Raw genomic sequence first — 23,789 nt, forward strand, 5'->3', positions numbered from 1 at the left:
CCAGTTTCTGCTACACGTCATACACCCCTGGAAATACACATTTTGAGAATTGCGAAGGTGGGTGATTTGTGTCAAGTGACTTAAGTCTTCAAACGTGTGGGTTTTTCTTCAGCAGGATCTTCTTCGTGATTTACGTAGAACTCGAGGCAAACGGTACAACCTCTGGAAGAGACGCAACAGATGAGAAATGAAAAATTCCCCCAGTTTTCCAGCTGACTTTAAATCCAAGCACTTCACTCGTAATTTAGCTTCTTAATCATTTTCTCCAGGTTTACCCTTTATCACGTGCTTTCCATGAAGGCCTGGGGGTCTGTCTTACCGATGCATCTGCCACAATTAGCAGGAGATCTGGTTTCCCGTGATAAATTTTATAACCTTCGTGAAGCAAACCTAAAATTAAATTCACCTTCTGGAATCTTAAATAAGCACGACAAGGTAGATGAGTTGTCGTGATTAGCAAAATTGAGATTAACTTAAAAAGTATAATACGAGGGACTGATAACAAAATTAAGGGCCTTGGAACATAGACTTCCACTGGGAGACATCGAGATGGGTGAGTTAAAAAAATACACGTGTAACACGTCGGATCACGTTCACAGTCTACTGGAGCCTTTCCCGACCGACTCCTCATTCTTCTCTCAGCTCAGAATTCTTTCCATGTCTTGGGCCACGTGGCAGGAGCGCTGGAGGCAGCGTCCAGTCGCCCCGGATCCAGCCCAGGTGCCTGTGGATGGACAAAAGCCATGTGGGAAGCACATGGGGCTGGTGGCGGAGGCGTCCCCAGTGGGGAGAAGAGCACAGAGGCCAGTCGAGCTGTGAGACCCGGGGATGCCGCGAAAGCGGACGGGTCTCCGTGAGACGCCCAGCCTGCCACCCGTCCCCGGGGGCCCTCTGTCACCGGCACGGGTGGGACCCGCTCAGGCCTCCGGAGGCCACCAGAAACAAGCCAGGTTGCAACCAAAGCCACTGGGAAAGTGAAAACAAGACCGTGATTTTCGGTCCCTTTTCTGTTCGGGGGAGCCCAGCTGGGGTGAGGGACTCCGGGGCTGTGGGCGGAGACCCACTTGGCTCTCGGCTCTGTGCCCTTGGGATCTCCCTCTTCTCCTAGGAGCTCTTTCTAGAGCAAAGAGCAGAACAGATGAGCGAGGAAAAGGGTCTTTTTATTTGAAATAGCACTGCCACCCCAAACCAGCCCACTCGCTGGGTCCCGTGTCCCCTAAGAACAGTGCTGGCTTCCTGACCCAAGAGCCTGCCCGTGTGTGGTGGACCTGGGACTGACCCTGGCCCCAGCCCCGCCCACCCGCCGTGAGAGGACGAGGACTGAGACTCCGTGGTAGCAGGTGCGTGTGAGGTCAGAGGCCCCACGGCTGCAGTGCCGGGCACGCTGCAACCCGCCGTTCGCTCGGCCAACACGAGAGTTCCCCAGTGGAGCCGGGGCCACGGGACCCCCCGCCGTGCAGCCCACAGCTTGAGGAGCGGAGGGGGTCGGGTCTGAGACTTTCAGGACTGGGGGAAACCCTGCAGCAGAGGGGCGCTGCGCCCTTCAGTAGAAATAGCACATTCACGGACAGAGGCAACCCAGAAACTTCTCTAATTCTGCCCCTGATTTACTGGCCAGGAAGTAGATTAGGCCCCACCTGTCCAGAATTTCACAGCTACCAGGGGCGAGTAAGACCAGGACCCTGGTGTCCAGTGTATTTTCATGCTTCTGCACAGGCAGACTCTGAACTCAGTCATCGCATCATCCCGGAGGGGATATATTCTGCAGACAGAAACATAATGGCAACCAAGTCATGGGCTAAATCTCCCGAGAGACCAGGGCCAAATGGAGCGATTTCCCTGAATGGAATGTGGCAAAACGCAGAGCCACACTCTGCCATCCTCGGCTCAGATGTGTCAGAATTAAGTTTTCAGGTTCTCAAAAGTTAGTATGTTAATATCTCTGATAAGGGACTAATCTCCAAAATACATAAAGCACTCCCACAACCCAGTAGCGAAATAAAATGTGATCACAAAGGATGAGAACAGACATTTCTGCAAAGAACGCAGACGGCCAACGTGTATGTGAGAACGTGCTCAGCGGCACTCGTCAGAGGAGCGCGTCAGAACCCCAGTGGGTGCTCCTCACGCCTGCTAGGGTGCCGCCACCAAGAGGACACTGAGCGCTGGCGAGGGAGTACGGGAAAGGGGTCCTCGTGCACCGCTGGTGGGGATGCGCACTGCTGCAGCCACTGTGAAAACAGTACAGACGTGCCTCAGAAGTCAAAAGCGGGTCTACTTATCCAGTGATCGCACTTCTGGGTATCTACCCAAAGGAAACAAAAGCACTGAGTCAGAATGGTGTCTGCACCCCCACGTTCACTGCAGCGTTATTCACAACAGACCAGACACAGAAGCAGCTGAGTGTCCCTTGACGGACAAGTGGATGAAGAAGAAGGGGGGGGGGCGGGTACATGCACCGCGGATTATTAGCCATAAACAGAAATGAAATCTGGCCATTTGCGACAACACGGACGGACCTGGAGAGCACTGTGCTAAGTGAGATAAGTCAAAGAAGAGTAGAACATGATCTCAGTGGTACAGGAGATCTGTAAGAAAAACAACCAAGGCCACGGAAACAGCATGGATTGGTGGTTGCCGGGGCAGGGAGGAGAAACGGGTGAAGGGAGTCAGAAGGGAAAAATAAACAAATAAATAAATAAATACAGTGTATTGCTGAGCAGCGACAGAAAGCAACACATTTTTGGATGCACAAACCTAAACGCGGGTTGGAGTTCCCAAGCTGCCAGCCCCAGCCGCTCCCCGTCACCGTAACCCCGCAGGAAAGCGTAGGGTGACGTACGAATGAGATCTTACGGCGTGTGCATCCTTCCGGCTGCTTTTGGCAAACGACCTACGTCCACCTGTTCTCTGCGTTTGCGCGCACACGGTTAACATGCTGTGTGTGCTGCGTGTTACGGGGCCCTGTGGGGCCGGGCCCGTGCCCCGCAATCACATTCACACTCGTCTTTCCTCAGAAAAGCGCTCTCCTACCCCTTCAGCTCAAGGTTTGCTACCAAGGGAATGTGCCGCAAACTTGACAAACAAATCTTCCTGTTTTTAGAGCTTTGTGGGTTTCAGAGGTGCAGTTAGGGGGCTGCAGGCCTGTGGTGCGTCGTGACGTCGGGGTGCAGGTGAGCGGATGGTGTCGAGGAGAGCAGGGGGCTTCTACTGCCACGGTTTTAGAGCAGGTGTTTACGGGACGCGGCGCGGAAGGATCCAGGCACGCGCCGCGTCTGGCGAAGCAGGCTGTTGTCGGGTGCAAGGTGGCAGTGGTGGCCCCACGCTCTGCCCCGGTGCCAGACCGGGCTCCGCCTTGCAGGCCTGTGTCTCCCCAGGCGGTCCCTCCCAGCTTCTGTGTTAGGTTGGAAGCTTTCCTCTCTTCGGTTTACTACTAGCGTGGGGTTTTGTGCACACTTTGGGGAGCTGGCTTCTACTGAAGACGGTTAGCTGAGGCCACCTGGGAGGGCAGCAGGGGTACCAGTTAAGGGCCCTCCGCCTAAGACCAGCCACACTGCTGGCCCTGTCCTTCTGAAGCATTTGCACGCTGCCCGTGTGCGTGGCACGGCACGCGCCTCTCCCCGCCTCACCCCACCCAGCACGACCCTGCGGTAGCAGGAGCCCGCCCGTCCGTCCCACGGGAGCGCCCTTCGTGTTGCTTCCTTCGCTTTCAGGCTTTGGTGACTTCTGTCGAATCTCTTTATAAGCGCAAGTAAAGAGACAGAATCGGGTATTTTGCCGGCACAGAATACAAACACTGGATTTGGATTCTCCTGACTTCGTTCAGAGACCCAGGGTGGAGGCGGCCAGGCTGAGGACGCTAATGCGGGTGTGGCCCCGCACGACCGAGCAGCGCGTCCGCCCGAAGCAGGTGGGCAGGCAGCTGTTTTTCACGCCAGGCCCCTCCCGCCTTGGACCGCGAGGCCTTGGCCTAAGAGCGGCCTGTCTGGAAGCGGAAAACTTGGAGAGAACACGCCTCGTGCTGTTCTGGGTCCCGGCCTCAGTGACGTCCTGGGGAAGAGCGTGACAGAGCGGGCAGTGACAAAGTGCTGTGCGTCCAGGTCAAGTGTCGGTCGCCTGTCTCCCAGGAGGGGGCCCGGACCGTGCCTCCGGGAAGTACGCTGTTGACTGCCCGTCCGATGACCCCACCCGGGGCACTGGTGGCGGCCCCAGGACCCGCGCTCAGCGAGCGACCGCGACCCCAGCCGCCGGCTCTACGCCATCACCTGCTGTACCCCTGCTTGGTCCGGGGAGCAGCTCTGGCGCCCGCAGTGCATTTTCTTTATCAGCCGCCGGAGTTTGCCGGGGAAGTTTCTGTTGATGTAGCGGTAAAGGAGCGGCACCACGGAGCTGCTGGAGAAGGCCAGGAATCTCGCCAGGTCCTTAGCGAAGAGCAGGATCCCCAGGTGGTGCCTGTCGACGGGCCTCCCCCGCAAGGCCAGCAGCGTGTGCCCCAGGAGGGTCAGGTAGTGAGGCGTCCAGAGCCCGAACTGCGTGCACACGGTGGCCACCAGGAGCCTGTGCACCGAGGGGTCCAGCCTCCCCGCGTCCTGGTCGAGCGGCGTGTCCTCCTTCCGGATCCTCGAGAGGAGCGCGAGCGCGTAGAGCACGGCCAGGGCGGGGACCACGTAGCCGATGAACACCATGATGGCGTCCGCGGCCTGCGCGTCCCGCATCTTGGAACACTCGACGATCCTGGCGGCCACGTGGCTGCAGACGTAGAAGAGCAGGGAGGAGAAGCTGGTGAGCAGGGCCCCGCCCCAGACGAAGCCGCACACGTGTCGCGTGTTGTAGACGCTGGACATGTAGGTGCGCGGCAGCGCCCGCTCGATGTAGCAGTCGAGGCTGAGCAGGGCCGTGGAGTACATGGTCACCAGGGAGGAGACGTTGAACAGCACCAGCAGCGTGACGTGGGCCTCGCTGCCGAAGCCCCACAGGGCCCACCCGGAGGCGGTGGGGCCCAGCAGGTGCACGGGCGCCAGGGCGCTGAGCACCAGGCCCGCCACGGCCATGTTGACGAAGTAGACGTCAGGCATGGTCATGCTGCTCTGGTCGTGCAGGTTGACCAGGACGAGCAGGGCGTTGTAGCCCAGGCCGACGGGGACGCCGGCCACCAGGTAGAGCAGGGAGAAGACGGACAGGACCAGATGCATGTGCTGGCACAGCGGCTGGTCCTCCACGCCGCCCGTGCCGTTGAGCGGGCCGCAGCTCCACATGACGGCGGGCTGCGGGAGAAAGCAGCGGAAGGTTAGCCAGAGCCCCGGGCCCCGCCAGCCCCTCAGAGATGCGGAGGTGGTGCCCGAAGGAAGCCTCGCCCCTTAAGCTAGCAGGGCAAGGGCTAGAGACTGCGGGCCCTTCCAGAAAAACTCTGTCCCGAGCGTGCGTGTTCTGGGAGAGCCAAGTCGCTGTCCGTGGCTGCCCTAGGTCCTGAGCTGGGCCCGCAAGGTCACGATGCTGCCGTGACCCTGACGGCCACGACGAGCCTCCCCGAGCCCGTTTCTAGAGAAATCTGAGCACTGGATGATGCGCCCGAGATCCCGCCGGGGAAGCCGCTTCAGGCAGCCTTCACGCTGCCTCCCGTCCTGGCTTCTCTCCACCATGCGGGGACACCCTGCAGGGCTCCCCACCCCCAGTCCTGGGCTCCTGTCCAGCCCCCCACCACCCAGTGGCTTTAAGCGAGCCCCGTGACCACCTCCTTTTCAGCCTCTTTACTGAAAGGGGTTTTAGAAGGACAGGTGCCCGTGGCGCGGCACGCAGGGCCGTGATGCGTATGGGCCTTCCCACGACAGGGTGACCCTCCACAGCCTCCTGGGTGGGAACAGCAGGCCACCACAGCCCTGCCCGGACCCTTCCCGGCGTGTGTGGGAATTGTGCGTCCGCCCGCCCTCCACACCTGTGTCTGCGGTCTGGTGGCCAGAGACCCGCCCCGTCTCTCCTGCCACCTGGGCTGCACCAGCACGCTGCGCCTCTGTCCCCGAGAGCGGGTGTGGGTGCACACGTGGGAGCAGGTCGCGGGCAGCTGCACAGGCTGGCAGGTGACAGGTGCGCCCTGAACGCAGCTGGGAGAGCAGGAGGCGCTAAGCCAGGCGGTGGGAGCCCCACCTGAGGAGGAGTGCGGAAGTGGGGGTGGCCACCGTGGGTGAGAGGCTCACGCCTTGGCGTCCACTGGGCCACCACGGGGCCCCGGTGATGGGGTTCCCTCGGAGGGAACCTTGTGCTGCGCCCCCCTGCCCCCCCTCCCCGCCGGAGTGCAAACCAGTGGCCCGTGGTCTAGCACACGGGAGGCGTGGGTGTGCGGCTGGCCGGGAGGACCCACACGTGAGGAAAGAGCACACTCTTCACGCGTCACGGTCCTTTGGAGGAACACCTTCCGTGCAAAATGAATTTCGGCCCATCCTGATCTCCTGCTCTGAGAATAAGAAATCGTCTCGGGCGAACGCGTGCAGAGTGCACGTTTGTTTCCTGGGCGTAGGGGCCGAGGGTTCTGCCAGCCCTGTTGCTGTTGGTGCCGGACCCCAGCCCCTGAAGGGGCTCGGGGGCCAGGCCCTGCCCACACCTGCCGCTTCACTGCAGGCTGGAGCCTGGCGTGGGGGTCGGGTGGGGATCAGGCGGTGAACACAGACATCTACCTGCTGATTTCCCCCGAGGCAGTGAGCCAGTGGGGCGTCAGGGGGTTAACCAGGAAGTAAAGGGAGGTTGGGGGTCCCCACAACAGGAGTGCGCCTGCATCGGCTATGATGGGCAGGTGGGCAGTCGGTGCGTGAGCTCCCGTTCAGGGACATCGAGTCGGTGGGAGTGTTTTGTAATTCTCGTGAATGCCGCCCAGCAGCCCGTCAGACCGGAGTGATGCTCGGGGTCGGGCCATTGCCGGGCGCCGGGCTGGCTGGATTCTGCCCACACGTGCTGATTACATCACTTTTAGAAGTGTTCGCTGTAATCCACAGCATGGGTTGGGTCCCTAAATCTAGACCGCGCTCCTCAGCTTCTGGCCCTGGTGGGCACCCTGCACCCCAGGAACCGGATCCTGGGGTGCAGCGGGAGCACTGGGCTGCTGGCATGTTCCTGGAACACCTGTGGTTCCTCAGGAAGCTTTGGTCTCCCAAAGCTGGGTGGTGGGGGGGTCCTTTTTGTGTCATCTTTTAGCTGATTACACGGCTGGTTTCCACTCTCCTTCCTGAACTCATCCGGAGCTGGCTGTGGATGTTTAAGTGCGGTCTCCTCTCTGTTCTGGGCTCCTGCACGCCGAACCATGGCTCTGACCATAACCGGGGGACAGCGGACGGGGGCCCGTGGCTGTGGAGAGCTTCTCCACCGGACTTCACAGGCCTCGAGTCCCCAGGAAACACCGCGCGTTCTTGTGGCCACTAGATGTTTCACATCCCAGTGCATCCGTCTCAGCCGTGGTCAGCCCACAGGCAGACCCCCTCTGGTCTGGCCCTGCCTGGCTCACCTCCTCCCCCAGGGCCCGTGGGGTCTGCCCGAGGTGTCGCACCTACTCTCGTGTACCGGCCTTCCTCCTCGTAAGGAGACCGAGATGTGGAGCCGCAGCCCCACAAAAGGAAGGGCCTTCCGCCATCTTTAAGACCGGCGTTGAACTCCCACGGGGTAGTTGCTAGCGAGAAAGGCGGGCTCGCGCTCGGCGCCCAGGCCGGGACCCCAGGATTCGCGCTCGTGGTGTGACGAGCCCGTCCTTCCCTCCCGGTTCAGGTGTGGTGGGGTGGGGGGGGTGGGGGACACTCGGCACTCACCATTCAGGGCGTCCCCCCCGGCCCAGCCCCTCCCGGCCGCCTGTCCCCGGTGCAGCCACAGCGGAGCCTTCGGCGCAGGCTGCTTACCTTTATCCCGAGCCCCACGTTTCTGTGCGCCTGGACCGCAGACCCCGTCTGTGAGCAGCCAAGGACGCCGAGAGGATCCTGTTTCTCTGCCCCCCACCCCCACCCCACCCCACCCCACCCCCGGGAGCTTATCAGCCGCAGCCGTGCAGCGCTGGCTTCCTGCGCGGGCGCGTGTGTGCGCTCGGTGCCCAGTGTGGACGCACACTTGTTTTCCTCCAGTAAATCACTCGGTCTCTGCCTCCCTTGGCAGGCACGGCGGCCCCTCCCCAGCTCTGTTTACAGCCGGTTTCACGGAATGAGGGTTGTGCCTGGAAGGGCCGGCACCGTCGGATCAGGCTCCTGCCCTGCCGCTCCGGTTTCGGGAGCGCCCGCGTCCTCCCCCCCCCCCCCCCCGCGCCCCCGGCCCGCACCGGGTGGCGGGGCCGGTGCGATGAGGCTCGTCTGGAGCCCACGTGGCCGCCCCGGACACTCGGGGTGCTGGGCGTGTGCACGGACGAGTTCCTTTTTTCCCTCTGCGAGGAAGCTGGGCGGCCACTAAGGGCGGAACGCGGGCCTCCCTGAGAGTTACCCAGTCACCATGGAGAGGGGCCGTGGCCGCCTGCCCCGGGGCGTGGCCCCGAGAGCTCTCCGAAGCGGGCAGCGGTGGCTGAGGGCCAGGCTCGGGACCGGCAGGAAGAAGGGCGGGTGTCTTCTCGACGTCGCCGTGGAACACAGCCGGCCTGGAGCCTCCCGGCCGCGGGGTCAGAGCCGCGGCCCTGACTGCCCACGGCTGCCCCGTGGGGCCGCAGGAAGGGCCGCTGGCGGGCCGCCGCGCTGGGCTGAGGACGGCTCCGTTCTTGGGAAAGCCTCAGCCGGAACGCGGTCTGTCGAGAGCCTCCTTCCTAGTTCACGTGCTCGTGTGGCCCCAGCTCGCTTGTCGGAGGGGGCGCTGCGGCAATCCTCCTCAATCCTCCGGCAATCCTCCGGGGAGGCCAGCGGTGAGGAGCCGCCTTGTGTCACAAACGGGGCCGTCTGTCTGGCCTTTGCCGAAGCTCGTCCCTGTCTTTGGGGGGGAGTGGGGGAGGCGGAGGGTGCCACCGTCACGGAGGCTCCCGGACGGCCAAGCGCCTGCCTCGAGATGGGCTCGCCCGCGCCCTGTGCAGACAGAACGTGGGTCCCGGGGAGCACGGCTGGCAGAGCCAGCCGAGCCCGGGGTGTGGGCACGTGGCACGGTGGACGCGCTCAGGAGGCCAGAACTGCCGCGTGTCGTGGGCGGTGAGAACGAGCAGGACGGGCCAGTGAGAGAAACACTCTCAGGTCTTGGAGCCGGTGGCGCTCGTCACAGCATAGACGTTGTGGAGACCGTGGTGGTGGGGGGGGGGGGGGGGTGCCGCCCGGTCAGGGCCCGGCCCCGGTGCCGTTCCTCGGGGCCGCTGCCCGCCGCTCCGCACCTGGGAGCCCGCGGACGCCCCCACGCCCGACCCCTTCCCGGCCCTGCCTTCCTCTGGTCCCCGGTTCCTTGCGGTGACCCCACTTCCCTTTTGTGCACTCTGGTTTTGCAAGTCCAGGAACCCGGGAACAGAGACTTCCCCTCAGGCTGCCCGGGAAGCAGGCCAACCTGGGAACAATGGTTTGGCTCCCGCCCTCCCGCGCAGCCCTCAGACCACCTTTCCAGCTCGCCCGTTCTCGGTTCACTTCCTTCGGCGAAAGAGGAACTTGGGGCACAGCCGGCGGGGAGGCGGCCTCTCCAGGGCCGAGCGGGCCTGCGCTCCACTCTCCACCCGTTTTCATTTGGAAACCTGCCACGTTCTCCCCAAACGGCAGGATTGACAATCCCAACTTCCAGGCCCTGCCACCTGCCGCAGCCCCTCAGCCGACGGTGTCAGGGTCAGCGGGGACCCCAGTGGGCCCCTCATCCAGGCTGGCTCTCCAAACAGGCCGGTCCTGTCACCACACCTCCCCACTAGGACCCCTGGGCCCTTTCTTGCCGGAGCTCCCCGCTGCCTCCCTGGCCCCTTGTGCCTGCCCTCCTTTTCCACACGCTTTAGAGCCCTTTCCGGAAGGGTCCATTGGCAGAGACGCCTGGCCTGCTGTGTCCTTCCCGCCCCCACTCCCTCGGTGCCACTCTGCCTCTGCTGGCCCTGCCTCTAGCCTCCCAAAGCCTCTTCCAAGATTCCTTCAGGACTGACACCCCATCATGTCCATCCAGGTGCCCTGTCTGCACCCACGGCGATGGCTGTGCCCACGGACCGGCACCCAGGGCCCCCCGTGAGCCACCGCTCCTGCCAGCCCACCGTTTCACCGCAGCTGAGCGCTGGGTCCGTCCCCGAACCTCTCCCCTCCTCCCAGGGTGGGTGTTCCAGGTCGGAGCCCCTTCCCGACCTCACGCCACCGGAGCCGAGAAGCACACGAAAAGCTGCGAACATCTTCCGAGAGCCCCCCCCCCCCCCCATCCCACCCCAGATCTCCACGCATCCTCAAGACCCCCGCCGAGATGGGTCTGCGCTTCTCTGCGGCGTCGTGAGCCCAGACCGCCAGCCGGCCTGGGTGCACAAAGCCAGGCCGCCCCCGGCACGTTGGCAGGAATGGGCGCAGCAGGACCGCCGGGCCCCCACCCTCTGCTGGTCCGGAAGCGGGCCTCGGTGGTGACAGGCCAGCGCAGGGCGGGGGCTGCAGGAGTGCTGTGCGCCAGTATCTGGGCCGGGCGGCAAAAGGGAGGCGCTCTCCAGGCCAGCGACCTGCTCGTGGCTGTCCAAGACCAGGTTATGAGTTCATTCTGGCTTTTCCTGTAAAGGTGACTCACATACCCTCTCTCTCTCCGAGAGCTTTCTGCGTGTTTCGTTCTCTAATCACACTCAGAAGAAAGCCTCCGCACCATAAGGACCGGGCTGGCCTCTCCAGTGGCCACTCCCCTTCCCAGGCCTCTTCAAAGGGCTTCGGGGCAGCACGGATCCAGGCCTGTGGGGCCAGTCGACAGGTGACCGAGGTGGGGGAGGGCGGAGGAAGCTGCCTGGTGGAAGCAGGCGCCGGGACTGGCCTGAGAGATGGCTGCACGAAGCCCCCCGCCCGGGGTGAGCCCTCAGCCGACTTGGACCATTACCGCGAACCCTTCGGCGGCTTGGCTGCGCATCCCAGAGGGGCGAGAGGTCACAAATGGCCTGTTCGTCCAGAAAAACCTGAGAGGACCCGGAGGCTGAGGGGGCACCCCTGCACGAGGCTGGCTGTGCGGCGGGAACCCTTCGGAGGGAACAAGGCTGTGCTCGACGCTCCAGCGTGGAGGGGTCGCCTCTGGGACCCATAGAGGAGAGCGAGGCCGAGGTCCACAAGGGCAAGGTTTCTTGGTCAAAGCTGGCATTCCGTTTGTGGACTTGGTGCCACGGCTTTGCCATCCGGGCCTCTCTGCGGGCTCACGGGGTGACCTCGGGCCAGCCTCTCAGAGTAATACGGTAGCCACCCCTGGCAGGGCAGGGGAGGCCTGACTAGCGCTTGTGGAGGATGGAGTGAGAGGCCACCGGGCGTGCAGGTCTCTGAGCGTTTCTAGGGACTTAGTTTCCGGAGCCCTCTGTCTCCCTGCATCCCCTACAGAGGCCTGTGTGTCCTCAGCTGGGTGACAGTCATTTACTACAAATGCTCTCAGGTAGAAAAGAAAAGCCATTTACTTCCAAGACCACCTCTGGGCTTCAATAATTATTTTTCACGAAGGTGCTTTCCTGGACTTGCCATTTCCAGGCCCAGGAGGTGTCCCGGCTGCTCCTGGTCACGTGGGGGGGTCGCCCTCGAGCCGAGGGCCCCCCTGTGCTGGGTCGGGAGGTTCTTTGGCTGGACTGCCAGCTCAGCACATGAGTGTCCAAGGGCTGTCTGTCCCCCACCTGGGGCACGAGCAGCTGGACAAGGCCAAGCGACTCACAGACCTGGAGGCCCTGACGGGGGGAATGGGGGTCTGGCGCTGGCCTGGCGGCCCGTAGGCCCTGAACATGCCGCCTCTGCAGGGGTCCCTCTGCAGACAACCGCGAGGCCCTGCTGCGAGAGCAGGTGCAGCCCCTGTGGCAGTGGTGGCCTAGCGTCCAGAGCAGCAGGGGTGGTGGCCGGGCCTGGGTGACGGAGGGGGACAGACGGGGACAGCACGGCGGGGCTGCAGGTAGGGTGCCTGAGGCAGGAGAGCACCGGTCCTCAATGCCTCTGCTTTCAGTCACTGCCCTGGCCAACTCCTGTCCCGCACGGGAGACTTTGCAGCGGGACCTCCACGGTACAGGAGGCCACTTACGCAGAGACTTGCGCCTTGCAGAGGGGGCTCAGTTAGTGCCCGTGACCTGGCTCAGTGAGCTCTCAGGACAGCCCTGTGGAGCCTCCGGGGTGAGGCTCTGCTCACCCGCCGTGTGGTGCCCGTTACACAGGTTCTGTGCTGCCTCAGTTTCCCCAGATTAGGAGCTCAGGTACGTGGAGCGAGACCGGGTGGGCCAGGGTGAGTCCCCAGTGTGGGGACGAGGAGGATCTGAGCCCGCACCCTCCTCCCCAGGCGCGCTGGGTGCCCAGAACGCTAGTGCGTGAACCTGTGCTCCGAATCGGTCACCTGAGACACGGCGAGAGGAAACCCACCGGGAGGGAGGTGTGAGCACGTGACCACCAGTCGCAGGCCCAGCGGGGCTGTCGGGGGACAGGAGCGAGTTCACAGGCTCTGCGGGCTGGGTTAGGGCTTTGGTGACACGCGGCGATTTTCCTGGTGTTGCGCTCACATTCAACTGGGGCATAAGTAAGCGTGTGCTTCCCTCGCGTGCGCTCACGGCGTGCAGACAAGCTGGGATGCAGGACGGCTCTGGTCCGTTCTTTTCCAGCCCTCCCTTAGGACGACGCCGGAGAGGCCTCTCCGCAGCGACTGGCCCTCCTCTTCACTGCTGGCAAGGCCCACCCGCCGGTCAGGCGGCCTGTTAGAAGCATTTTGAGGCAAGACATGGGCGGCTTGCTTTCTGTGCCTTTTCAAAGACCGCATGATGGTATAAACCAGCCCGTCAAAACAGCACGTCTGTAAGCAATGGGAATGCGCTTGGCTGAGGCACACAGTGATCTCCGTGCAGACCGGGGCCAGGAGTGGGTCCAGGCAGCATGGGTGGGGGGTGGCTGGGCTGCTGCAGGGATGGGCAGGGGTCACGCCTGCTGGGAACCCTGCCTGCACGCGCACAGACCCGGCAGACGTGAAAAACCAGCAAAGAGGAGTCACGCCGTTGAAAGGTAGCTGAGCCGGTCTCTCTAAAACCTTACCTGGTTTCCTTGCTTTGTTATCTGGAAATCCTGTCCTCTGGTGTGGGGCCCATCTGGGCCGGGCACCTGCCCCCCCACCCCCTGCCGGGGCCGGGCGGGGGTGAACACAGCTTCCCTCGTCCCTTGTCCACTGCTGTATGCACACACTGGTCCCTTGCCTAGACTGCCTTTCCTCGATTCTCCGTTCCTTTGTGAAGTGCTAACTCACTCCTGAAGTTTTATTTTGGCATCAACGCCCCGGGGAGCCCTCCCTGACTGCTGTCCCCACCCCCCAGCCAGTCCTGCTGAGAGCTCTCTGAGCTCTCTAAGCTCTCTGAACGGCAGGGGGGAGGGTGATTTGTGCCAGAAGTCTGGCTGGCTGGCTGGCTGGCTGGGGAGGAGGACCATTAGGTCACAGGCTCCTCCCCAAGGTGAGCACCAGAACCCCATGTAGGAGAAGGGACAGCAGAGAGTGGGAGAGCTTCTTGAGGGGGGCACAGGGCTGCGAGGCCCGGGCAGCGCACCCTGCTTGGGCGGACAGCCCGGCCGGGCTGATGGTCCTGTGGGTTGTTTCTATTTGACATAGACCCGCTGTGCACCGTGAGACTCAACTTCAGATGAATGTTCTAGAACAATCAGAATGCTTTGAAAATGACTCCTGAATGTTTATTTCCTTTTGTAATAACGGGCAGAGGCTTCAGCTACAATTAACATCCAGCTGGCAGGAGCCAGACACTCCGGAAAGGCTGATGTTTTCATAGGTTTTCAATGCAGAGGGCTTGTACATACTGATTCCTATCGCAAACGCTGCGCCTTCCTGGGGTGTGATAAGAAGCTGTTCTTATACAGATGGGTTGTTTTGAATTTTATAGCTTTTTGCTTTTTACTGTTCTCAATTGCAGAGCAGTGAGTGGGCCAGGCAACCTGGCTGAGATGCATAAACAAAGAGCCGCCTCCCTCTCCCTGGAAGAGAGCAGGCTTGTCTGCCAGCTCAGGAAGGGCTGTGGGGGGCTGAGACCAGGCCGCCCGGTCCGGGCCAGCGGGGCGCCTGTACAGGCCACAGGCTTCCTTTCCCTGGAAGGAGATGGGACACACACTCTTTTGTCTATGGGAGCACTAGTTACTTGGGCTCTTTTGTTCCCTGACTTGGTTTGTGGCTCATGCTCCTTCCAGGTACCCCAGGCCAGGGGGAAACACAGAGACTCGCTCAGAAATTCAAAGGCCTGAGAACAGACCAAGTCTCCCATTTCAGACTCTGGGCAGGCCTGGCACCCCATCTGGGTTCCCGACCTCCCCTAGCTATTAACTAGGTGTGCTCTTACCTGGGGGGGGGGGGGGTTGCTCAGAGCCCCTCATCTGATCACCACCTGCAGTCATTTCCGAGGGAGCAACCAGCTGGCTGTCTGTTCTCAGAGTTGCTTCCTGGTGTGCTGGGTTCTAATTAAAACTGGGAAGCCCTTGGGCACGCCCCCCCCTCCCCCGGCATGTATGGGAGGAAGGGGACCAGGCCAGGCCTGCTGGGGGACACACAGGACACCTGGCCCATTTCACCCTGTCCTGCTACTCCAGGACGTTGTGCTTGCACATGGGGCCCCCAGGGGACAGGACTCTGCTCCCCAGTGGTGCTTGGCATCTTGCCAAGTGCTTGGTGTCTTGGCATCTCCAGTTAGAGGGAAAACCAGCCTTTTTTCTTATCTAGACTGAGTCCTCTCCGCTCTTTGATGCCCAGGTGGTAATTTGGGTCCTAGGCCTGAGACCCCCGTGGGCACACGCGGCCTGACGCTGCCCACTTATACAAGTGGCTTTAGGCTTTGAGCCAGCAGCAGGCAAGAGGAAATAACCAGGAAACACCGTTTAAGGAAGAAGGAGCACGGTTTTGTCACGCGCACTAACGTGGAGGGGCTCACCCCCCACCCGCCTGCTAGCAGCCCCCAAGACGTGGCCCTGCTATGTGGTTGGCTCCTTAAAGGCCAGGCGGCGGCTGTTTTCTCAGGATTCCAAATGACATCCCAGGGCCGTGGACGGGTGCGGCAGCCCCAGGACCCCCCCTCCCCCGGCCCCCGGAGGCAGCACAGCCCTCTTCCCACCTGTAAATCAAACAAGCGGATTTCCCAACAGCGATCTCGGCAAGGATGTCACTCTCTCGTTATGTAATAGGCACAGTCTTCACAGCCCACAGCCCACGTGACCCACATCAGGTGGACGTACCTTGGCTTCCATCAACCTACCATGCGCTCTGACTTGCGGGAACGCCAGGTCAACGCTGACAGTTACGTCCTGGCCTCGAGCCGCGTCCCTCTATCCCCTGGGTGTTTCCATCCTGACTGGAGAGGCAGGACACCGCATGGTCAGAGAGCGGCGTGTGGCCCCGGGCCACGGGCTTTCTGCTCTGGCCCAGCTTCCTGTGTCGAGGGGCCCGGTGAGCACTCCCCAAATACGAGCTCCAGGTTTTAGAAGCTAGGTATCGAGAGGCCTGCTTCGTTCGGGGAGATGGCAGAGGTTCTGGTCTGGAGAGCCGGGCCCCACAGCAGTTCCTTTAGGAGCTCTGCCGCGGGCCACGGACGGGGGCTGTACGCTGTGCGCAATTATTAATAGCGCCTCTGTTCGCTCCCAGCCGTGCCCCAGCTAGGCCCGGTGGGGACAGTGGAGGATCTGGTCACCGTGCACGAGCAGCCTGGGAACGGGGTCGGAGCCATTTTAGTCCTACTCTCGTGTTTGCAGAGGTCTGTGAAACCGGCTTCCAGCCTCCCGCTCCGCCGGCTGCTCAGCTTAAAGCTGGGAGATCTCAGAGGGGGGCCCCTCCGGTCAGGGGACATCAAACGCGCAGGCTCCCTCAGGCCCCCCCCAAGAGACGAGGCCCAGCCTCGAGACCAGAGCTGAGGTGTCCGTGGCAGCGCTTGCTGCCCGCAGAGCAGGTGGGTGTTCAAAGGCTGGGGGCCAATGCCTTCCTAGGAAGTTTTGCGGGAGCCTTTCCATACCCAGGGGAGTCACGTTTTCAGCAAGTGTCCGAGACAGCCAGCAACAGACTTGATAACTGCACTCAGACGTAGTTCCAGAACTTACTAAAAATTGTGTAATCACAAAGAGAGGGGAAGCTATAAGCACGGTCAGCCGTCAGCCTCCTTTCCCTCTCACCCCCTCCCCCCTCCCCCTCCCCCTCCCCCTCCCCCTCCCCGCAGGACACAGGAGGAACCCTCCACAGGTTAATGACCGCAGGGCGGCTGCCCGGTTAGCTCAGCGGGAAGGCTGCCCCAGGCTGGGGACAGCGCCCCCACCCCGCCCGCAAGTGGACCGGTGCCCCCAAACCTCTGGGGAACAACGCCTCCACCCCACAAGGGGACGGTGCCCCCAAACCCCTGGGAGACGGCGCCCCCAGCCCCCCCAGAGGACGGCAACCCCCCCCTCCCCGCCCCAAGAGGACAGCGCCAGGGCGGGGCCGAGGCACCCGAAAGTCCCAGCGGAGCACCGGCCGTGCGGGGCCGCCACAGCCCGGGGCTCGCTGTCCGCGCGGGCCGCGCCCCCGAGCGTGCCCGCCGCTCGACCCCGCGTTGGGCGCCCACTCACCGGCTCGCTGGGCCGCGGGGCGGGCAGCTCCGGGCTCCGAGGCGGCGGGGCTCAAGGCGCGCACGCCGCGCGGGCCTGTGTACACACGTGACCGCCGCCCGCCCCGCCCCCGGCCGGCCCCGCCCCGCCCCCCGGGCTCGCGCCGCACTCCCGCCGCGCGGGGCGGGGGCGGGGCGGAGCACGTCCTGTGACCCGAGGTCAGCCGGGTGCGGGACGCGAACCCCGGGCGCTGCCATGCGCTCCCTCAAAGCGCTGGTGCTGGTCGTACCGCCGAGTCAGAACGCGCTCTAATCTGCAGGGGACAGCGCCCCCCCTCCCTCCGAAGGCTGTAATCTGGTCCTTCCAGGCGCACCTGCACCTCCCCAAAGCGCGCCTGCTGTCTCCAAATTCACCCCTTGCTTCTGGTCGTCGGAATTTGCCAACCGAGCCGGCCACGGGAAGACACGGTGTACCGTCTGCAGCCGCATTAATTTCGTAGCTGTGGTCACGATTAAAAGTCGGGAGAGTTTAAAGAACAAGGAGGTTTACTTTGCTGTAATTAGTACCTTAGCGCCTTCTAATTTAATGAAGATCCGTGGTGTGACCGGGGGTTGAACGGGAGAGCGGTAGAGGCAGCATCCCAGTGCCGCCTGCTTGCTCAGGGCTCCACCCCGGGCCCGCCCGCCCCACAGCTCAGCTTCCTGACCACGGATTAGAGACGGAAGTTGGGGTCAGCTGGGGGACCAGACTCCCTGTGGTAAAAGGGCAGAGCAGAGTCCAGGTCACTTGTGGACCCCACCGCCCGCTTGGCCCTGTCGTCATTGCCTCACCTTGCTTCTCCGCCCAACGCCAGAAGTGGGTTTATAGCAGAGAGCCGCCTGACAGCGGGCCACGCGTCCCTCAACGCCTAGACCAGCCACGGTCATCCAGCACTCAGCTCAGACAGCTGGAGAGACCCCTCTTTGCCAGCTCCTGCCCTAGGCCCTCAGAACAGCCTTGGAAGGTTTTTACTTCCACGTTTTATCAGCTCTTAAGACATCATTAGTGCTACGCGTGCCGTTGTCTTATGAACCACTAAAAAGAAAACAACTTGCCACAATTAAGTTCTGACACTGCCGGTTATAAGAAGCATCCTGTTTTTAAAGGTGTTGAAATGAGAGAGAAAATGTGTTTTAGCAGCAGTGCAATGCAGGATTCCCATTTTAAGTGGCACTGAGGCTCAGAAAACTTAAGGAACCTGCCCAAGGTCACACAGCCCCTGGTGGGGTCAGGATGTGAACCCAGATGAGTTCTCTTACCAATGCACCCAAGTAAACGTTATCTCCCTCGTATGAGTGGCCTTGGCAGAATTCCTGGTCACAGTCCCCGGGACGCCAGGTATAACGCAGTCTGCCCACAGGACAGGATGTTCTGCAGCTGTTGGCAACTGGGGAGAGCTGACATGTAGTGCCACCTAAGCCACTTAGCGTCAGGTCACCCACACTGCCTTCTCTGCGAAGAAGGCCTCTGCCAGGAATGCCAGCGGGGCCAGGAAGGACAGCACAGTGTCCGTGCATGTGTCAGGGCCACGCACCTGCAGCTGAGCCAAGGTCTGCACCTTCTAGCACTCTCTAGCTGGCTCACGTAAATCTCCCTCCGAGGGCGACAGCTTTGTGCCTTGTTGGCAGCTGCTCCCTGACTGTTCTGGCCGATTCCTGTGCCAGAGCCGGATGTCTGTGGCGACAGCACCACCGTCCTGGGCGGACGGAGTTGGTGTGCGAGCGTGACCTGATTCCTCCTGGGTTTCTGACCGTCTCACGCTCAGGCGTCCGTTTTCGAAAACCACACGGAGTTAGCCGTCCCCCGACTGCCGGTGTGGGTTCCTGAGGAGCAGGGGCTGTGTGCCCCCGGGGCCCCAGGGCTGTGCTTCTGCAGCCGCTCTCCCTGTGGTCACAAGGCCGGTGCCCTAATTGTGCACGGCGCTCTGCAGCGAAGAGGGAGGCCGCAGCCCAGTGTTTTGCTGAGGTCACGGGGCCGCCTCTCCATGGATTATAGAAACATCACAATGGCCCTTTGCTCACCACATTCTGGAGACTTGGCGAGTATTCCTGGTGACTGGAGTGGCAGCAGACAAGATGGGCTGGGCTGCATTCCACACTGAGGGGACTCTGCTACCCAGAGTTTGTTTGCATGTGGTCATTCTCTGGGGGGGGGCGGGGGAGGTGGCTGGAGACGATGATGTGGAGGGTTACAGCTGCCTTGGCTGAAAAGGCAGGGCCAGCTTCCTTTTGGAGATGCCCCTTCTCTCATAATTATGTGCTTACACTGGATATTTGGTCCTAGGTGATGTGTCGATCAGGGACAAGGAATGTTCGGAGTAACTTGCTAGTTCTTGTGAGTCTGGTTTAGAGAAAGGTTCTATATCTGGACTTCTTCGTGGCTCTGTTGACGGAGTTAATGTTCTTCAGGGCTCCCTCGAACTGTGGACTCTGATAAGGAGCGTGGAGGGCGTGGTGAGAGAGACCCAGCCTGGAAAGGCCAGTGGTGTAGGCGGGAGGCGTGCGGCCGGCGCAGAGCCCGGGACGGCGGTTTGTGTGTCCTCCCCACAGGCTCACGTGCCCCCAGAGTCAGAGCCCAACTTGGTGTTTCATCTGATCAAACGTTCCTGCCACAATTTTAGCAGAAGAGCTCACGATTCAGCTTCCACATAATGGGGTTAGTAAAGACACTCTGTTTTCTCAGAAGAAGCTGTTCTGTGTCGTTCTGCATGTGTTCTTTCTATGATTTTTTGCGTATCTTACACTGAACACACACACGTGTGACATTAGCCCTAAAAACAGAACCGCCCGTTATCTTACCAGAATAGTAGTTCGTTCTGTATTCCAGAATGGCAAAGGAATCGCACTTACCACGGGCAAACCGTGGTGACCCCCAAGTGCGTCTGAGAATAGAAGGAAGGGGGGGGGGCGCTGCTCAGGACGAGAGCCCCTCGGAGGAGGCCAGAGGGCGGCTTCTCACTGGCTGGGCTGCTGCCGAGAGAAACCTCCTTCCTCCTGCCTCCAGGCAGGTGCCCAGCCTGGGGCTCCTCTCCTCAGTGGCCTGGGGCACGATGGAGCTCTGTGCTGAGGGGTCAGAAGTACACGCTGAGGCTGGATGGGACGCCCGGGCTTTGCTTGGGGCGAGGCAGGGGCCCGAGGCGAGGGCAGGAGGGGGAGGCGCGAGGATTCAGTGTACGGTCTTCTGTGCGTGTTCGAATCTCCTGTAAAATTTCCGAAAGAGGGGGCCAAACAAAGAATGTGCCGCTGCCCGTGGGCCGGGCCTGGGCGCAGCTCCGCGGGCTCGCAGGTCTCCGCAGGGCTCCCCGGGACGGCCCCCCACCCCCCACGTCCCAGCCTCGGCCCGGGAAGGGGCCTGGTGGGTGTGCAGACTGTGGGCGCTGAGCCCCTGCGGGGGTCGGTGGGTGCACGGAGGAATCTTGATGCCGTTTGCCTTTTCTCCTCCCAAGCCTTTCACCAGTGTTAAAAATAGTGCGTATGGAAGCACTTCCTGCACAGAACAGGAGTGGGCGCACTTTGAACAGCACCCCTGGGTGTCAGCTCCACCCCCACCCCCGCCCCCGCCCCCGCCCCCGCCCACCTGCCCGTTAGGCCCCGCCTGCTGTCTGCTGAAGCCAGAGGGCTGCTGTTTGCACAACAGCAAAGGACCCCAGCCCCCGGATCCGGCCAGCGACGTGCCAGTGTCCTGCCAGCCCTGGGGCTTCCGAAAAGACCGGGTGACTGTCCTGCTTGCTTCCCCCGGCGCGGCCTGTCCAAGCCCGTCCGTTCCCCCTCGTGACAGAGGGGCCGGGGGCTTGGCCGCGGGGCCTCTGTCCAGGCCTGGAGCTGGGCGAGCACTGAGCCAGGCAGGGTCCCCTCACTCCTGGCTTGGGCTGTACGAGCTCCTGTGGGGCCGCCTGGTCCAAGCCACACCCAGTCCCTCCAGACTAGAGGCACAGACGTTGCTGTTTTAGGTTCGGTTTCTGTTCTGGAGTGCACTCTCTCCCTTTTGGCTTTTTATTTTTAAATAATTACAGATTCCCAGGAAGTTGCAAAAATAGCAGGGAGCGGTCGCTTGCACCTTTCACCCACTTGCTATGTTTTACACGACTCTACACAAAACATTGCGTGTCCCACCTACACCGCCTAATCCAGACACCGAGCGCCCCCCCCCCCCCCACCCCTGCTGCCCCGTCACACCACCCCTCCCTCTTCCTGGCAACCGCGGATCTGCTCTGTAATCATGTCCTTTTGAGGATGTTATATACTCGGAGCCACTCAGTGTGTGTCTTTTGGGGACTGGCTCTTTTCCTGATCCTAACGTCCTGAGATTCAAGCTGGTGTTGTCCATCAACGGACGTCCCTTTTACTTCCACGCGGCAGTCCGCGGTCCAGAGTTTGTGCCCCGTCGTTCAGTCGGAGGCCAGTTTGGCACTATTCCAGGTAAAGCTGCTGAGCGGTTGTGACAGGATTTTGTGTGGAAGTAAGTTTTCAGGTCCCAGTTGCTGGGTCACGTGCTATGTGCATGTGCGGTTTAAGAACCTGCCAAGGGGCGCCTGGGCGGCTTCGTGGGTCAACCGTCCGACTTCGGCTCAGGTCATGATCTCACGGTCCTTGGGTTTGAGCCCCACGTCGGGCTTTGTGCTGACAGCTCGGAGCTGGAGCCTCCTTGGGATTCTGCGTCTCCCTCTCTCTGTCCCTCCCCTGCTCGTGCTCTGTGTGTCAAAAATACCCATGAAAAAAAAAGAACCAACCAAACTGTTTTCCAGGGCGGCTGTAGCAGTTGTGCGTTCCTCCCAGCCGTGTGTGAGGTCCACGCGGGGCGCTGTCGCTGCTGGTCTGAGCTGCCCTCCTCGCCGGTGGGAGTGGAGCGGCCTCCTCCTGCTCTGATGCCTTGTCTGCCCTGATGCCTGGTGACGGCACGCACCGCGTCCCGCGCTTTGCCACCCATAGCCCTCTGGTGGCACGTCCCCGAGTTCTTCCCCATTTTCTAACTGGGTTGTTTGTCTGCTTACGTCGAGGACGGGTGTCCACCGTTCCAGCGTCCTACAGAGTAGTCTCCCTGCTGGAAAATTCCTCCGTGGCCTGCCCGTTCATCCCTGGCCTCCGCCCACACAACCCCCAGCGCCCACCGGTGTGTTACCGTCTCCACAGTTTTGCCTTTTCCAGAACATCCTAGAGTTGGAGTCATCAGCAGGAAACCTTTTCAGACTGGCTTCCTTCACTCAGTAACACGCACTGAAGGCTACTCCCTGCCTCTTCATGGCTCGACGGCTCGGTTTTCAGTGCCGAACGACACTCCTTTGCCTGGACGGTGCACGGTCTGTTTACGCACTCGCCTGCTGAAGAACATGGTTGTTTCCAAACGTGGGCGGTTGTGAACAAAGCTGCCGTAAACGTCTGGGTGCAGGTTTTGGTGTGCACGTAACTTCTCAGTTCCTTTCGGTAAGTAGCAAGGAGCAGGATGACTGGATGGCAGGGTGAGAGAAGGCGCATTTTGTCAGAAACGGCCAAACCGGCTTGCAAAGTGGCTGCACCGGGTCGCGTTGCCACGGGCGGGGCAGGAGATTCCCGCTGCTCCGTGTCCACGCTGGCGGCCACGACGTCGTGGACCCTTCTGACAGGCGCGTGTGAGATAGGACGCCGAGTGCCTGCCACCTGTTCATCCTCTGTGGTTCGAGGTTTGTTTTTTGCCTATGACCGTCCAGGACCGTTCGTTGAAGAGACTCTTTCCTCCAATGAAGTACCTGTACACCTTTGCCAAAACTCAAAGTGCTGATGAGGTGGTTTGGGGCTCTCTGTTCTCTTCCGTTCACTCGTGCGCCTGTCCCTCCGTCGGCGCCACACGGTCTTAATGGTGGCAGCTCTGTGATAATTGTGGAAATCGGATAGAGGGACTCTTCTACTGTATTTCCCTTTTCCAAAATTGCTCTAAATATTCTTTTTCTAAATATCCCTTTTCTTTTCCGTGGAAATTTTAGGGTCATCTCGTATACCTGCATGGAAAGTCTTGCTGGGGTTTTTGCATTGAACCAGCGTCTCGTCTCGTGGAGAACAGACCTCCTCACTGGGCTGTGTTTGGTCCGTGAACACAGTAGGTCTCCATTTATTTAGACGTTCTCTGATTTCTTTTCGTCTGATTTCCTTTCCCGTGTTCAGCGCACAGATCCTGTACGCGTGTCATTGGGTTTACAACCCCGTGGGTTTTTTGGAAGCGGTTGTAGGTGGTACTGGATTTTAAGTTTGAGTTTCTGTGTGTTGACTGCCAAGTCACGGAAACACAGAGGACACACGCACATTGCTCTCGTCCTGCAATCTTGCCGAATTCACGAGTTCTTGGAGTTGTCTTGTAGGCTCCTTGGGCTTTGTGTGTTGGTCACCGTGCCGTCTACAAATACAGACCGTTGCGTTTCTTCTTTTGCAACCTGCGTGCCTTTGATTCCCTTTTCCTGCTTCATCGTGCGGGCTAGAACTCACTAGCAGCGGCCAGAGGATCTCTGTGCCCTTTCCCTGGTCTTGGGAAGGGAGGGACACGGACGTTATTTATCAAGCGGACAAGACTTCCCGCCACAGGTAGTTTCTTGAGGATTTAGATCACTACTGCCATTTGAATTTTGTCAGACGCTTTTTCTGTGTCGGTTGATATGCTTGTGTGATACTTTATTTTTTGCCTGTCGATAGGGTGGCTTCTACGGATTGGGTCTTGAATGTTGAATCGGCCTCGCATCCCTCACTGAACAAGCCCCGCTCGGTTGTGAGGTACGATTCTTCTTATATGTTGCTGATTAGGGTCTTTGCACATATATTTGTGAGGGATCTGGGTCTGTAGTTTGCTGGTCCTGTACTGTTTTTGCCTGGTTTTGGTGTCAGGGCAGGGCTGGCTTTGTGGTCGCGCTGGGAAGTGATCCCTCCTCTCCCGTGTCGTGGGAGGGACCGACCGCCTGGAGTTGGGTGACTCAGCGGTTAACAGAATTCCAGTGAAGCCCCACTCCCCTGGGCAGGAGACCCGGGGCTCCGCTTCGCAAGGCACTGCCGTGCCGGGGCGGGGGGGGGGGGGGGGGGGGGGGGGGGCCCCCCCGGGCGCCCGGGGGGGGGTTTCGCGGGGGGGCCCCCCGCCCCAGCCCCCCCCTCCCCTTTCCCCCCC

The 23,789-nt window shown here is 61.1% G+C and overlaps 2 protein-coding genes across 9 annotated transcripts in view; one reads left to right on the forward strand and one right to left on the reverse strand.

Annotated features, from left to right (window-relative positions):
• CE3H7orf50 (chromosome E3 C7orf50 homolog) overlaps positions 1–23,789 on the forward strand; it is a 109,444-nt gene that overhangs the window by 63,672 nt on the left and 21,983 nt on the right. The gene's annotated exons all lie outside the window — the stretch shown is intronic.
• Positions 1,142–18,607, reverse strand: GPR146 (G protein-coupled receptor 146). 5 transcript variants are annotated; one of them, XR_007459640.1, is made up of 4 exons: positions 16,653–16,717; positions 15,297–16,150; positions 2,758–5,264; positions 1,142–2,305 (listed from the first exon to the last, which is right to left on the reverse strand). XR_007459640.1 is itself a non-coding variant. In XM_049639006.1 (3 exons), exons 2-3 carry the CDS (start codon positions 15,306–15,308, stop codon positions 4,254–4,256), a joined length of 1,023 nt encoding a protein of 340 aa, XP_049494963.1. In that variant the 5' UTR covers positions 15,309–15,412; positions 18,205–18,607; the 3' UTR covers positions 1,142–4,253. The 5 variants fall into 5 exon arrangements, 4 of the variants coding, with proteins under 4 accessions (XP_049494963.1, XP_049494961.1, XP_049494962.1 ...); XM_049639006.1 differs by lacking the exon at positions 16,653–16,717 and adding an exon at positions 18,205–18,607 and having other exon boundaries at positions 1,142–5,264; positions 15,297–15,412; XM_049639004.1 differs by having other exon boundaries at positions 1,142–5,264; positions 15,297–15,412; positions 16,653–16,749.

This window comes from Panthera uncia, chromosome E3, assembly GCF_023721935.1.
Source record: "Panthera uncia isolate 11264 chromosome E3, Puncia_PCG_1.0, whole genome shotgun sequence".
In the NCBI taxonomy this organism is placed as follows: Eukaryota; Metazoa; Chordata; class Mammalia; order Carnivora; family Felidae; genus Panthera; species Panthera uncia.